The sequence below is a fragment of the Myzus persicae genome, unplaced genomic scaffold (genome assembly GCF_001856785.1).
Source record: "Myzus persicae strain clone G006 unplaced genomic scaffold, MPER_G0061.0, whole genome shotgun sequence".
Taxonomy (NCBI): Eukaryota; Metazoa; Arthropoda; class Insecta; order Hemiptera; family Aphididae; genus Myzus; species Myzus persicae.
This window is the reverse complement of record NW_019100691.1, coordinates 1,196,448-1,210,132: the sequence shown is the minus strand read 5'-3', so window position 1 is coordinate 1,210,132 and position 13,685 is coordinate 1,196,448. Positions and strand designations below refer to the sequence as shown.

Here is a 13,685-nt window from a genome sequence, read left to right as displayed (position 1 = left end):
GCAGGTGACCTCTCTGCCTAATCACTTTATTGCGACTTTGCCCATCATTATTATAGTTAATAATTAAAATATTTTTTCTATATTTTTAGCTAATACCGCACATTAATATTGCCAAACAGAATGATACATATATGCAATACTTTTTTGTGCAGTTTGCAGTGTTAGGAATTAAATAAACTTGTAATTTGTATGAACGAATGCAAAACGAATAAAAATTCTTTACTGAATATAATATATTATAAAATAACTTTTTAATTGAACAAACTTTGATCTTTCAAATGTTAATCTATTTTTGTTTAATGCATTTAGGTACAAAATTACACAGCCAGTATCACTTTAAACTTTAAATTCAATAAAATATTGATATTAATTAAAGGGTAATAATTATTACAAGTTTTATCAAAAAGTTTAGCTCTCAGGCTTCCCTTAAACATGTAACATAATTTTACTTTTTTGTTATCATTGTGTATTTATGTCGTAAATATATTATGAATTCTAAATGTATGGACGATTTTATGTTGATATAGGGAAAATGTACGATATCAAGCCACAAAAACTTTCGGTTCACTCTTGGGAAAATTTCAATTAGCCAGTTCTCACCTAAATCATTTACAATTTTTGTTTGAACAATTTTCAAACAGTCTATTTAAATATTACATTGAGTTCTACAACATAGCATTCTCATTTATTAAGCATATTACGTTTTTCACTTTCGTTATAAAACAATATAAATATCGTATAAAGTATATCAGAGACCATTGTTGCACAGCGTGATTCAACAAGCATGATCAGGACTTACCATATTTATTGACAATAATGTAGTTTTTTTTTCAAATCTAATTTTTGAATTTTTAAAATCCATATTATTTTCAAACGGTTGAGATTTTTGTACTACTTAAGAAGTGTTCTGTAGGTATACAAGCTATTGTTTTTCAAATGAAAGCCTCCATTTTCTACTCTAAATTATTTACCGGATATTATTTCAGAAAATATTGACATGCCAGAATTGAAATTTGAACGAATATAGTGTTACAGTTATTCAACTTTGTTTACTAAGACTTATATTTCCATGATAATAAGTTAGAACGATATGGGAGCTATGGGGATTTGAAAATTTTGAGAGAGTTTGAGAGAGTATCAAGAATATGTAAGAAAATTAATAAAAAGTATAAAACAAAAGTTTTCCATTAAAGCGCATATTCTTAATACATATAATAATATGTGTTATTTAATATATGTACTTTATGGATCACAGGTATAATTATTAATTAAAATTTAAAAAAATTAAATAATGTAAATAGATGAAGCGACGGAAAAATAGGTTTGCTGTTAGCATGTTTTAATATTCAACGAATGTAAAAATATGTATTAAATTTAAACCTATAACTTGCTTATATTTTATAAACTAATATTTTTACAATATTTTTTAATTTTTTTTTTAACCTTTTTGTTACAGAACATATAATTTAAATCTATACATTTTTTGAGGCTTATTTCTATATTTATTTTTATGCTATGTATGCAAATATATTAGTATTTATTTATTTCAACAATGATTCTAGTTTTAAAATTGACTACATTTACGAAAAAATAGTAAATTTTTTTCTAAAACTAATTTGTTGAAACTACATTTTAAGTTCTGACTATTTTTTCTTTATAGGTATCACTTTAGTCTTACATCACAAATATTTATTTGTAATTTATCTTCTTTCGGTATTGTTCAAAAAAATTATATTTTCAGTTAAATAAAATAAAACACTTGCTTAGCGTGGATTAATGACATATATGTGCAAATATATGTCAATTTTTTTTTCAACAATTATATCAATTTTAATTGATTGACAATATTAATTGTCTACCATAGACAGCTAAAATTATTTATAAAATTATATTTACAGTAAACTTATTAAGTTGTGTAGAAACACAGATGATACATCTGTTCAAAATAATAAATTGTAACAATCATTCATATAGTTTTAGTGAACCAAATACCCACTGTTATTTTTTATTAATTTGTCAAATGTTTGCTAAAGCAATATTCACTGAAAACTTTTCAACCATGAATACTTAATAAGAAAGATGTTATATTAGTTTATAAGTTTAAATTCTAACTAACAACACTGATTTCAAACTTAATTAATGTTTTTATAGTTAATGTCTGTCAATTTATCTTACTATTTACAAATTCATACAAAGTAAATTTAAATGTTTAAATGCAATTTAATGTATGTCAATGTAAAACGAAATAATGACATAAATAAGTATTGTTTCTTGAAACTAATTCTTGATAGTGTTATAAGTTTATAACAATTACATATTTTGTTTAAAATGTAGGTAATTTGATATTATATAATAATGTAAGTAGTAAGTAGTTCAACAGTTGTATTCAATTCTAGATTTTAAATAATTCTAAGTCTTATTAAACATATTTTGTAAAATATAAATTAGTTAAATATAATAACACTTCTATGGTTGATTTGTCCAATTTATTACAAAACCATTTCACAACCTGACCTACAGAAATCGTTCTACTTCTTAGACTTTTAATAATGTTTATTGTACGTGATAGCATTGATTTTATAATATATAATATAAAATAAAAATATATTATAAAATCAATGGTAATAGATACTAATAATTAAACTAGGATAGCTCACATTTTAGACTGGTTATTACAGTACCTTCAATGTCAAAATTATTTTGCGAGTTCTTAGTAAAAATATTTTCAATTGCCTATACGGTCTTTCCCGTCGATTCAGATGAATACAAATACTGGACTCAGCCCCAAGTGAAAATTAGGTAGCCAAAATATTAACTGGCATCAACCATCTGTATTATTTTATCAGCCTGTAGATTATATTATATCGGTGATATCGACTCACGTCGAGGTTGCGTCGTCTGTCCGTCTGACTATTCCCGGTTTTGCTCTCGACATTCCAATGTCCTCACGGACACACACCTACACATAACTCCTATAAATTTTTTACGTATAAACTAAGCCGCATAGTCGGTTGCCACGGTCAACTCCGGTAGTGTCCGTGGTGCATAATACGATGCAAGAGACCATCGTGCCTCGTCCCTCTGTTGATAGTTTCATAAATAATAATATATTATTTTGTCTTAATTACTGTTTTGAGTAGGCGTCTGACAGTTATAACTATATTATTATTATTATTATTATTATTATTATTAGGTATTTTTTTTATTCTAAAGTGTAATTTTAAAAATTATATGAACAAAACAATAGTCACAGGACGTTATTCTTATTATAAATAGTAATTATTATTTACTATAATTTTTAAATATTTGTTTTAAATGTTATTTTTCATTTGCTCTAATTATTCATTATCTTGTCTAGAGTTCATTTATTTTGTATTATTACAATATTTTCTATAATTATTGTTTCCTACATTATAAAAACTTGATTTTACAAATAAAAACAACAATCCGGCTCTTTGAGCCTTGACACAGAGTTGGCGACATTGCTAAAAATAGGCAGGTATTTTCAGTCCATAGGTGGTGTAACCTATGGAAGATAATCTAATGGTTACTACAAGTTACAATACTAAGAGGCAAGTCGTACTCATTAGTCTAAAACCTTATAGTTTATAATAAGTACATCAGTACATGATACTTGTCGGTAACTTTATACTGTATTATTTTATTTTAAAAGGTTAGGTTAGGTTCTATCTATTTAAATATCTACTCTCACTGTTCCGAAGTCTTACTTTTTTGAAAATATTTATTTTTATATAATTAAATTAGATTTTAAAACAACAGTTTTGAAAAAAAAAATTTTAGTATTTTTGTCGTGAAAATTTTTGAAGCAATTTACTGTTTTTGACTAACACCATTTTAAATTACAGATTCTGAAGCAATTCTTCAGAGTATTTTAGTCTGTAAAAATCTAATTTTAAATACTTATAATAATTTATTACTTCCCCAACATTTTATTTTTATAGACTGAAATACTCCGAATAATATTTCACTTATAAATATGAAATCAAAAATATATGGTATCATTCAAAAACGTAAAACTTAGAAACAAAGAGTGTGGACACTTAAATGGATCACCTGGATTACGGTGAAAACTCTAACGGTCACTCTCAAATTGCGGACGTGATAACAAGTCTGTAAATTTCCATTTCAGCGAGTCTCTCTTCTATCCATACAGGAGTGCGTTAGTTAGGCGACGACATGGCATCTTTGATACAGTCGAGATAATAATAACAACAACACAAGATGACCTCAGCACTTCACGCTAGTTTTCTCAGTCATTTTTGTATTTTATTAATGTATAGGTATTCTACATTCTGAAATATTTATTACAGTTACGTTTTACAAAAACGTCTAATTGTTCTCTACTTGTTGTCATAATGCAAGGTTTAAATCATTTTTTCTTATTCAAACGTAGAATAATTTTCTAAAAATGTTTTAATTAAGCGGAGTGAAGAGGTAAAGACCACTACTCCGCCCTCATCTTTATTTGAAATACAAATAAAAATTAAAAATTAAATAAAAAAAAAAAAACAATAAAACTATTTATTCAATATCCGATATTAGTAATATACAAAATCAGCTTTAGGAAACCTTAGTTCTTCAAAAAGTGAAAAAGTTAACATTTTTTCTTTTTTCTTTCAAAATTCTTCACTGAAAACGTGCATTGTAGCCATTAAAACCTTTAACCACGCGTGCACCGTACATTTACTGTATAATTATTATTTATCAATACCTCGGCACACTCGACACTCCGTCGGCCGACATTGGTCGCTTGACTCTCTCTCTCTCTCTCCGTCAATCGTCTGCTTCTGCTTCGTCGTCATCGCCGTCGTTTGTCGTCGTCGAGCTATCGGGAGACGTCGGCGGCGGTGCAGGTGTCAGTCTGTTCAACAGCTTCGCTCCAGCGCCGTCGACTATGGCCGCCGCCGCCTCCGGGACCGTTTCCACGAGCTGTTGCAACGTGCAGCAAAACGACCAGCCGGCCACCATGGCGTCGCCCCAGTGGCTTTCCAAGCAAATGTCCAAGTCGCCACATGGTGGGCTGGCCATCAAGCTCTCCGACGGGTTGTTGGAGCATATGAACGCGATGCCGGCGCCGGTAGACTGGTCGACTACAGCTTTCCACAGCCACGTGGCCACCGGCAACCGACCGTCGACTGTCAAGAACAGCGGCTGTCCGTCCACCAGCGTCTGTCCGTGCGTTCCAGCGTACGCTTCCAGCTTCTTGTCGTTCTGAAACGCGACGTGGATTTCCATCTTTAATGTATTTTCTCTCCTCATGACGAATATCATAACTTTAAGAGTTTTGCGAGAAATCGATTAGAAACGAAATGAACTGGCCAGAAAGCATATTTTGGAAACATCGATATTTCCCTGCAAATATGACATTCCGTTTTCCTCAGCTGTTACATTTATCATTTTATTGACTTTCCTCGGAAAAAAAGAAATGCACTTTTTATTTTTTTATTTTATTAATGTTGGTAGGTGAACTCGATTTATTTATTTTTTGAAGAAATGGCTATGGTTAACTTAATCTCCTGTAAATATGGTATCTAGGAACCGTATCCTACTTAAAAGTATTGGGAACGAAATTCAAATAGGTTTCGATTGTAACAGAACGTAATTGTTATGGTTGAGCAGTGCCGTACCCAGAGGGGTTAAAGAGGCTTCTCTCCCCCCCCCCCCAACAATTGGTTGTGCTATGGTATAAATCTTACATAATAAAAGCCAAATTAAAGACCATGATATTTCTGAAAAAAAATTTTAAAGAAACATGTTAAGAAACAATTATCAATTATTTATAGAGATTATTACGGTTACGGGAAGTAATAATAACTAAATAGTATAAGGTAACAGATATTAAATTATAACTAACTTTGTTCAGGATACATGAACAATCCCCCCTCAATTGGAAAATCCTGGGTACACTATTATGGTAGAGGTTGAAGAATTTAACCGGGAAAAAGTCAATATCCAGGAGAATAAATGGTTTTTTTTTTAATAAAGTTCTGTTTAACATGATAAAGCGTCTTTTGACGAAGAAGTTTTGGACGGATTCACAGTATTTGACTTCGTGAATAAGGCTTGAGCTCTAAATAGAATGCGTATTTGAGAAGTAGGTTATGGATCAACCCCATCCTATACAGCTAGGTATATTTTTATGTAATAGAATAAATTGCATCCACTTGACTTGGTGCAAACATTAAATTAGACAATAAAACCATGTGTACCTACGTAGTAATTATTACAGCAATAATCGACAAACGTATATTGTAATGGACAGTATAACAAAAAAGTTTATCTGAAAACATTTACGTTTCAAGTAATACACTACAGTAGAATTATAAGCTGAAAAAAAACAAGAAAAGTTAAATATATAATTTATTAGTTGAAGCCAAAAAAATGCATCTTGCATAGAAAAACGTATTTTATGAAATTATATTACCTATAAAAGATTATTCTATACAATGTAGGTACGTCAACATCATTGTAATTTCGCATTCAAAATGGACGTTATTGAAGAATATTTTACTACAACACATTAAACTGTATGTTGTATAATGCTGTTGTTTTGGTATAATTTGTATATTGTTATTAATTTGACTAGTATAATAACTTATAATATACTTTTTTTATTTAATATCCTATTCGTTCCAGATGACTGACTTGTTTCAAAATATTATACTCTTATCTCTTCTGTCCCTGAGCACATCCCTATGTGACCGGCAAAATGGGAATATACAGAAGTTGTTTTTATTATTGGTTAAGGGTGAAGCCGGAAATTGTTTGACCGATTTTTGACCTTAGGCTTGTGAGTAATTTTTGATCACTCGATATTCTGCGTATGATGGATACACTCGTGGACTATAGACTGTAACAATCTGAATCTCATATAATATTGATTGTGATACAACATCGAAACTTCACCAATGGACAAAAAAAGTTTGAATCTCCACAGAACACTCTTTAAATTAAATACAAACATAAGTAATTGAAAATGTTATCTAAAAGTAAACTTAGAAAAGCCAAAAACCAGAATTTGAATAAATTCATAAAAATGTAATGAATAATGATTTAAACACTGCTTGGTGAATCGCCTTGTTTATGTAATATATTATAGACAGGCGTAAAAATTTTAGCCCTAAGCCAACGTAGTGAAGGTACATCAAATTTTGCGAATGTAACCCACATAACTCCTGTATTGCACCTAGTAAATATCAAACATTATATTATAGTATACAATATAATACATCTTGTTTGCTCACTAATATAAAAAAAGTAACGTAACGTCTGCCTGTTAAATATTACAATGTAGTAAAATAATAACAGTTCTATCGTGAATGCACGTGTTTACAAGTATGGAATTAATAATAATAATAATATATTACAGCATAGACTATGTAACCTCTGAAGCTAATTGATAGTACCTGTACACAATAAATGTAATGCATATAGGACTAGAGAAGTAATAATATTTGTATAACAAACAATATTATAGAATATTATGAACACGATTATTTTATTTTTCTTGACAGTTGTGTAAAGTATTTTTTTTCGTTAAAAGTTAAACAATTGTTTCATTGTAACGAAAAAAAATTTACATTAAAATATTGTAACCAAGCCACTACTGTACATTTTTTTCAATTTATAGAATTTCGATAAGACTATTCATTTGGTTACTACAAAATTCGTTTCGAAAGCACCATGACCATTTTTAAATATATATCTATATAAAACTCAGAAATACTGAACCAATATTTAATATCATACTTACATCCATTGCATAAAATCTAATGGCAGATTCAATAAGTGCCCACACTTGTTGATTAATGAATTTCCATTGAGGCGTTATGTTAGCATAAAAAAACGTTCCCAGTTGCTTATAGTCTTCAGAAAAATCAGCATTGCTTGCTAAATATCCTTCTGTTAAAAACGTTGAATCATTAATCGTATCTTCATCCTTATATATATATCCAAATAGAGCTGCTTGATGATCCTGTAGACAGACATATTAAATGAAAACTTTTAAGAAAATAATAATATATCTTCCTAATACCTATAAAGGTACAAATATTATATTATTGTGATGACACTTCATATGGTATTGGTTTTTTTAAATTTTTTGATTCATATTTTTTCTATTTTTATGAGTACAGAAGTTACACATTTCAATATTATCTTTAACCAAATAGAATCTCAATATGGCAGCTTTTGAAACGTTAAATTATTATGATAACAACATTAGGTTAAGAATACATAATATTATTCACTGCATGGTATTATAGGTAGTTACCAATTGCAGGTTATGGCAAGGTAACCTATGTACATATTTATATTTTAAAAAACAGTTGAATGATTTTTTTAATTACATAATTACCTGTTTTTAGAAATGCATGCCATTTCATGCATGCATCCCTATTTGAGTGATTTCAGAATAGATTAATTTTTTTAATTTAAAAAAAACGTTAACAACAAGGAGTTTAATTTACAAAAACAGTTTAGTTATTATCAAGTATAAACATTTTAAAAGAAATGTAAAAAACGTAGTTTGCATTACTTTTGTATAAAAACAAGGTATATTTTCCGGATATAAATTTATACTTCGAGTCGCAACTGGTGGTATAATCACAGTTACAAACTGTTTAAGAGAAATGCCGTCGATTTCAAATTTTACGTAAATTGTCTTCAATGATACTTCGTCATAACAAATTTCCAAATCAAAAATACCACGGTTTCTTTTAACCTTTAATAACGAATAATTACTCAAACATTTTTTATTTGTTTTCACCAATGCTGAGAGGACACCATGAATTGTTGGTTCTCGATGATCTGATATAAATGGATCACCTGAAATGTATACACACTGTCACAACATTTTTTATAAATTTAGTTTAATACATAGCTGGCCTGACCAACATAAAAATCACGCATACTATGCAGTAAGTACCATATAGGCTGTCAACTACATTATTAAACTACACAATTTCTAATTGTATATATTAATGTATAATTTTGTCATTTTTTTCGTTGGAAGAAGTATAGCATTAGCAAGCTTACTGATAGTCTAACTATTTTTCTTATGCATAAAACACCAAACTGCCCAAAACAGATCTTTAAATAAAATTAAAATCTGCTCTTGACGGATTTTTTGGGGTCTTAGTTAAATCGTTTTTTTCACACATTGTGCACTCTTCAAGTAAAATAAACCATTTCTAACGATTAAATAAAAGCTAATTCATACAAAAAAATATGGTTAAGTCTATTAAAAAGGGTTAAATTTAGGTAGCAACGGATTTAAAAAAAGTGAAACTTTTTAAAAACAAATTCAGGTTGAACTGTTCAACGAAAAAAATAAATTACGGATATACCATCCTGTAAAATATTAATACCATAGTGCATGAGACGATAGTTTAAAAAAAACTCAAGATGAAAATAATAAAAAATTTAATAAAGGATTCTAATGATTGGAATATTTGAAAAATAATAAATGTATTATCTCTTAATGATTGAATTATATCATTAAAGTTACAAATCACATTTTTTTATTTGAAAGAAAATATTTTATTTTAGAATATGAGCAAATGAAGAATATAATTTATTTTTTTCCAATAATATTTTTCCTATTACATTTTTCTATAAACACATAATATGCTACTAAAAAAATATTTAACACACTTAAATCATGATGTCCCATATTTTTCTAAGAGTTAAGGCAAAGAGAAAAGATATCTTTGATAGTCGACAAATATTGAAGAAATGTCAGTGAACACAGTTTTAATTTATTTTTGAAAACCACGATTTTTATAATTATTTTAATTTTAAATTATTTAAAAAGTTAGATAAAAACACACCACTACGGAGGTGTCTTGCCCTAAAGTGAACTAACAATTTTGTAAAAACATAATACTATAGATAAATATTTTTGTTATTATAAATCATAAGATTCTAAAAACAAGATTTTAATGGTCTTTTGTCTATTTTTTAAGTTTTCAATTATTTTAACTATTGGTTACTAAAAAGCATATTATAAAAATATCATCTAAGTTAAATTTAATGCAACAAACATGTGTGTTATACCTGCTTTACACAATTTTGGAATTATTTTGATGTTAGCAGACATTGAAATTGTGAAAGTATTAAAAATAAAAAATATTAAAAACTCCATTTTTATATAATTAAAAATATGGCTCCCATATTATTACATTTCAAGATACTTTGAAATATTTATCTCCTAAAAAACTATATTATTGTAACACATTATACTTGAAAACTGAACTAAGGTTTAAAAACATATAATGAGTTCTAAGTTATGACTAATGGAAATAATACTATGTAACTATTGCATAGTTTTCTACTAGTTAAATAAAAGTTGTTTTTTTTTTTTAACAACTGTTAGTTGTTAAACATCTGTAGCTTAAAAAAATATGGTTATTTCATTCAATTTGAACATTTAAACATTCGGTTTTTGATTGATATTTTTGATAAACATATTGTTGATTATAAAAAAAGTTATTTAATTATTGGATTAAAAGCTGTGTTACCATTGTATTAATTGTATGGTTTCACTTACTACATACTAATAATTAAATTCCTACTTGGTGATCAGGCTAGTTTTTGTCATTCGATTCCATTGTTAATTTCTTTGTATCGGTACTACAACCTATGTGTTGAATGTCACGTATTTATTAAATATTTAGGTAGGTGCTTACAGTTATGATATGCTTATTAAATATATGTTTCCATAAATTAATGAATGATTATATAAAAACCAACTTATAAGAATAAGGATATGTTTTATAAATATTTCACAACTAAGCTCAATTGTACCTACGTTTTAATTAATTTCATGAAATATTTTTTTATAAAAAAAAAACCACAAAGTACAGAATTAAATATATTGCAGTGATTCGTGTTGCCTATTTAATATAAAATAATACAGTGTTTGATGAAAAAAAACACAATTATATATTGTTCTAAATGTCGGAACACGAGAATAAATAAAATATGATTTGAAATTCAACAGAAATATAATATAGACGACCTGAAGTACAGATAAATTAAGTTTTAATGGTTTGTAGAGACACAAAGCCTCGGGTAGTACATACTACATTCACTTTTTATAATATACATGAAATGGAGAACAGTGGTATAATAAGTGAACTTTAAATAACAATAATAATAATAATAAAGATCATAAATATTTATGTTGAGTGGACATCGTTTTTCAAAGTTTTGTACGAAAAAAAAGTATAAAAGAGCCCTCACAACAACACTAATTATGTCGTTAAACTGAATAATGGCAAGTATACGAATTTAATATTGGCTATTCACTATCCCGCATTTTAATAATATATAATATTTAAATCAAATTGTTTTGATTTGAATACTTTCATTTCGTTTACTGAATTTTTTTTATAAGTTATATTTATTTATATATACCAAAGAATTCAATAATTATATACGAATTTGGCCAACTGAAGCTAGTCAAAAATGGCTCTACAGATCTATATATGACGATTATATTACACATATGACATATTGACATATTGTATACAACTTAGTACAAACATACCTTTATTACAATAAAACCGATTGATTTGTACGCAATAATATTATATACTGTTTATACTGTATTAAGTTTTTAGTAATTTTATTTACTTATGTCAACAATGACGAAATGTGTATAGATGTTATATTTTTAATAGCATTAGTATTATAAAATAATCCTATGAACTAGGCAAATGTTAGAATTATTTAGATTTTTTTGTGTTATACATACTGCCTATAACTACATAACACGGGAAATTTGAATACTATTAATTTTTCAGCGCTGAATGAATTGTAATATGTTCCGTTTACGACCTGACATAGTAATATGCCATGGTTAAATAACCTATATAGATACCATGAATATCTACGCTATCGATTCACTACCATTCTCACGTTATATTCGAACTTGATCTTAAACATAAACATTGAAAATTTTTTTAAAATGACCAGATTGATTAAATGACTCTGGTTCAATTAAAATATATAATTTTTACTTGCACATATCTTATACCTACGTATCTAAAAAGGAAAGTAATTTTGTATAATTGTTTTACTATCAGTTGTATGTTTCCTTATAACATGGTACTTGCACTCCCATAAGTCTACGAATACAATTACAGTTTTGAATGTTTTGATAACATGTTTACATTTAATTACGAATACATCCAAATAAAAATTGTAGAGGGATATACAATTTCATTGGCACTTCTATCCAAAAAATAAAAAGTTTTCTTCTCTGTAGACTTATAAGGTAAAAACCCATCTTAAGTGTAAAAGTGAAAACATTATTTTTAAGAATTTTACGAAATTTGTCAAAAACGAAAAAATGTTGAAATTATATTTCAGTAAGAAATTCATCAAATTGAATAACTAAACATTTTCAATGAAAAACAAAACACCCATAAGTTGCTCTGCTTAAAGTCGTTTAAATCGTTGATTCAAATTGAACATAATCATACACACCTACTTACAGCAGAATGACTTTCTATTTTTTCTTTTTACAATATTATTATATTGTTTTACTTTTTTGAATTATTTGTGAGGGTGCAAAATTTAGGTAGGTCACATAATAATGACATGAGAATACAAACAATATTTTTTATTTCCAGTCATATAATAATAGGAACGCATTACGCAGCTAGTTATAGAATTTTTATGTGACCTATGTTTCTATATTTTAACAAGAATTAACGATTAAAAATATTGTTATTATTTTAATTCGATTTTTTTTTTTTTTTGTAATGTGACAATATGTTGTTTATTATTGTACATTATTTTCTAATGCAGTATAATTATTATAATGTCATATTAGTATAAGCATAGAATATTACAAAATTGAAAAGTAATAAGTTATAATTCGATTTAATAAATACATAACGCAATGAAATGAATATGAAATCACATGCAAATCTTAAATATTATTTAAATAAAACAAACTTTAATGAAAATAATAATATATTTTACAAAATAAAATAATCTAAGTCTTAATGAAACCTTAATTAAAACCATCTGATGGCAGGTAGGCAACTCCTAAATAAATAATACACTTTTCAGTAAGTACAGCTCATGAATTATTAAAAATTGTCCAAATGTTTCATTATCGTTACATACTGTATTACTTTGAAAGTATATATCCTATACCTACCTAATGTATACATCTGTCCTTTTTGAAAATATCCACGTTTTTCCCCATGGGTTTTTGGGTTATATTTTGCAAAACTGAGACACATTGCACTTCACTACAGTCACAACATGATACATAGCAAAAGACCTCCCAAGTGATATGTCAGGGAAAATCAATACTTTGAATTTGCTTTATAGTATAATTTTCTAATTCACGTGACTACCTGATACAAGCTGAATAACATAATACGTTGCAGGCGTTTCAGCAGAACTGTGACAAACGATGATATTTTTCATTTGATATTTTATTTACATAACATAATAATAATATGACGAATGAAGACTATACTGAACCCATTAAATGTGAAGGTAAAACTTTGTTTATGATTTAAATATAATCATAGCTTTAAAAAAAACAGTGTATACTTAAAAATGTGGCATATTTAAACTAATAATTGCATCAATCAACTAACAAAATAAATAAGTGCATTTTAAACAGTATAAAATACATT

The 13,685-nt window shown here is 27.5% G+C and overlaps 2 protein-coding genes across 5 annotated transcripts in view; one reads left to right on the top strand and one right to left on the bottom strand.

Annotated features, from left to right (window-relative positions):
- Positions 1-13,685, top strand: part of LOC111041267 (cyclic nucleotide-gated cation channel subunit A) — a 182,039-nt gene that overhangs the window by 105,702 nt on the left and 62,652 nt on the right. The gene's annotated exons all lie outside the window — the stretch shown is intronic.
- On the bottom strand, positions 4,517-10,165 carry LOC111041289. 2 transcript variants are annotated; one of them, XR_002605308.1, is made up of 5 exons: positions 10,078-10,165; positions 8,558-8,847; positions 7,775-7,996; positions 4,733-5,232; positions 4,517-4,650 (listed from the first exon to the last, which is right to left on the bottom strand). XR_002605308.1 is itself a non-coding variant. In XM_022325521.1 (4 exons), the coding sequence occupies exons 1-4, from the start codon at positions 10,163-10,165 to the stop codon at positions 4,795-4,797; spliced, it is 1,038 nt and encodes a 345-aa protein (XP_022181213.1). In that variant the 3' UTR covers positions 4,517-4,794. The 2 variants fall into 2 exon arrangements, 1 of the variants encoding a protein (XP_022181213.1); XM_022325521.1 differs by having other exon boundaries at positions 4,517-5,232.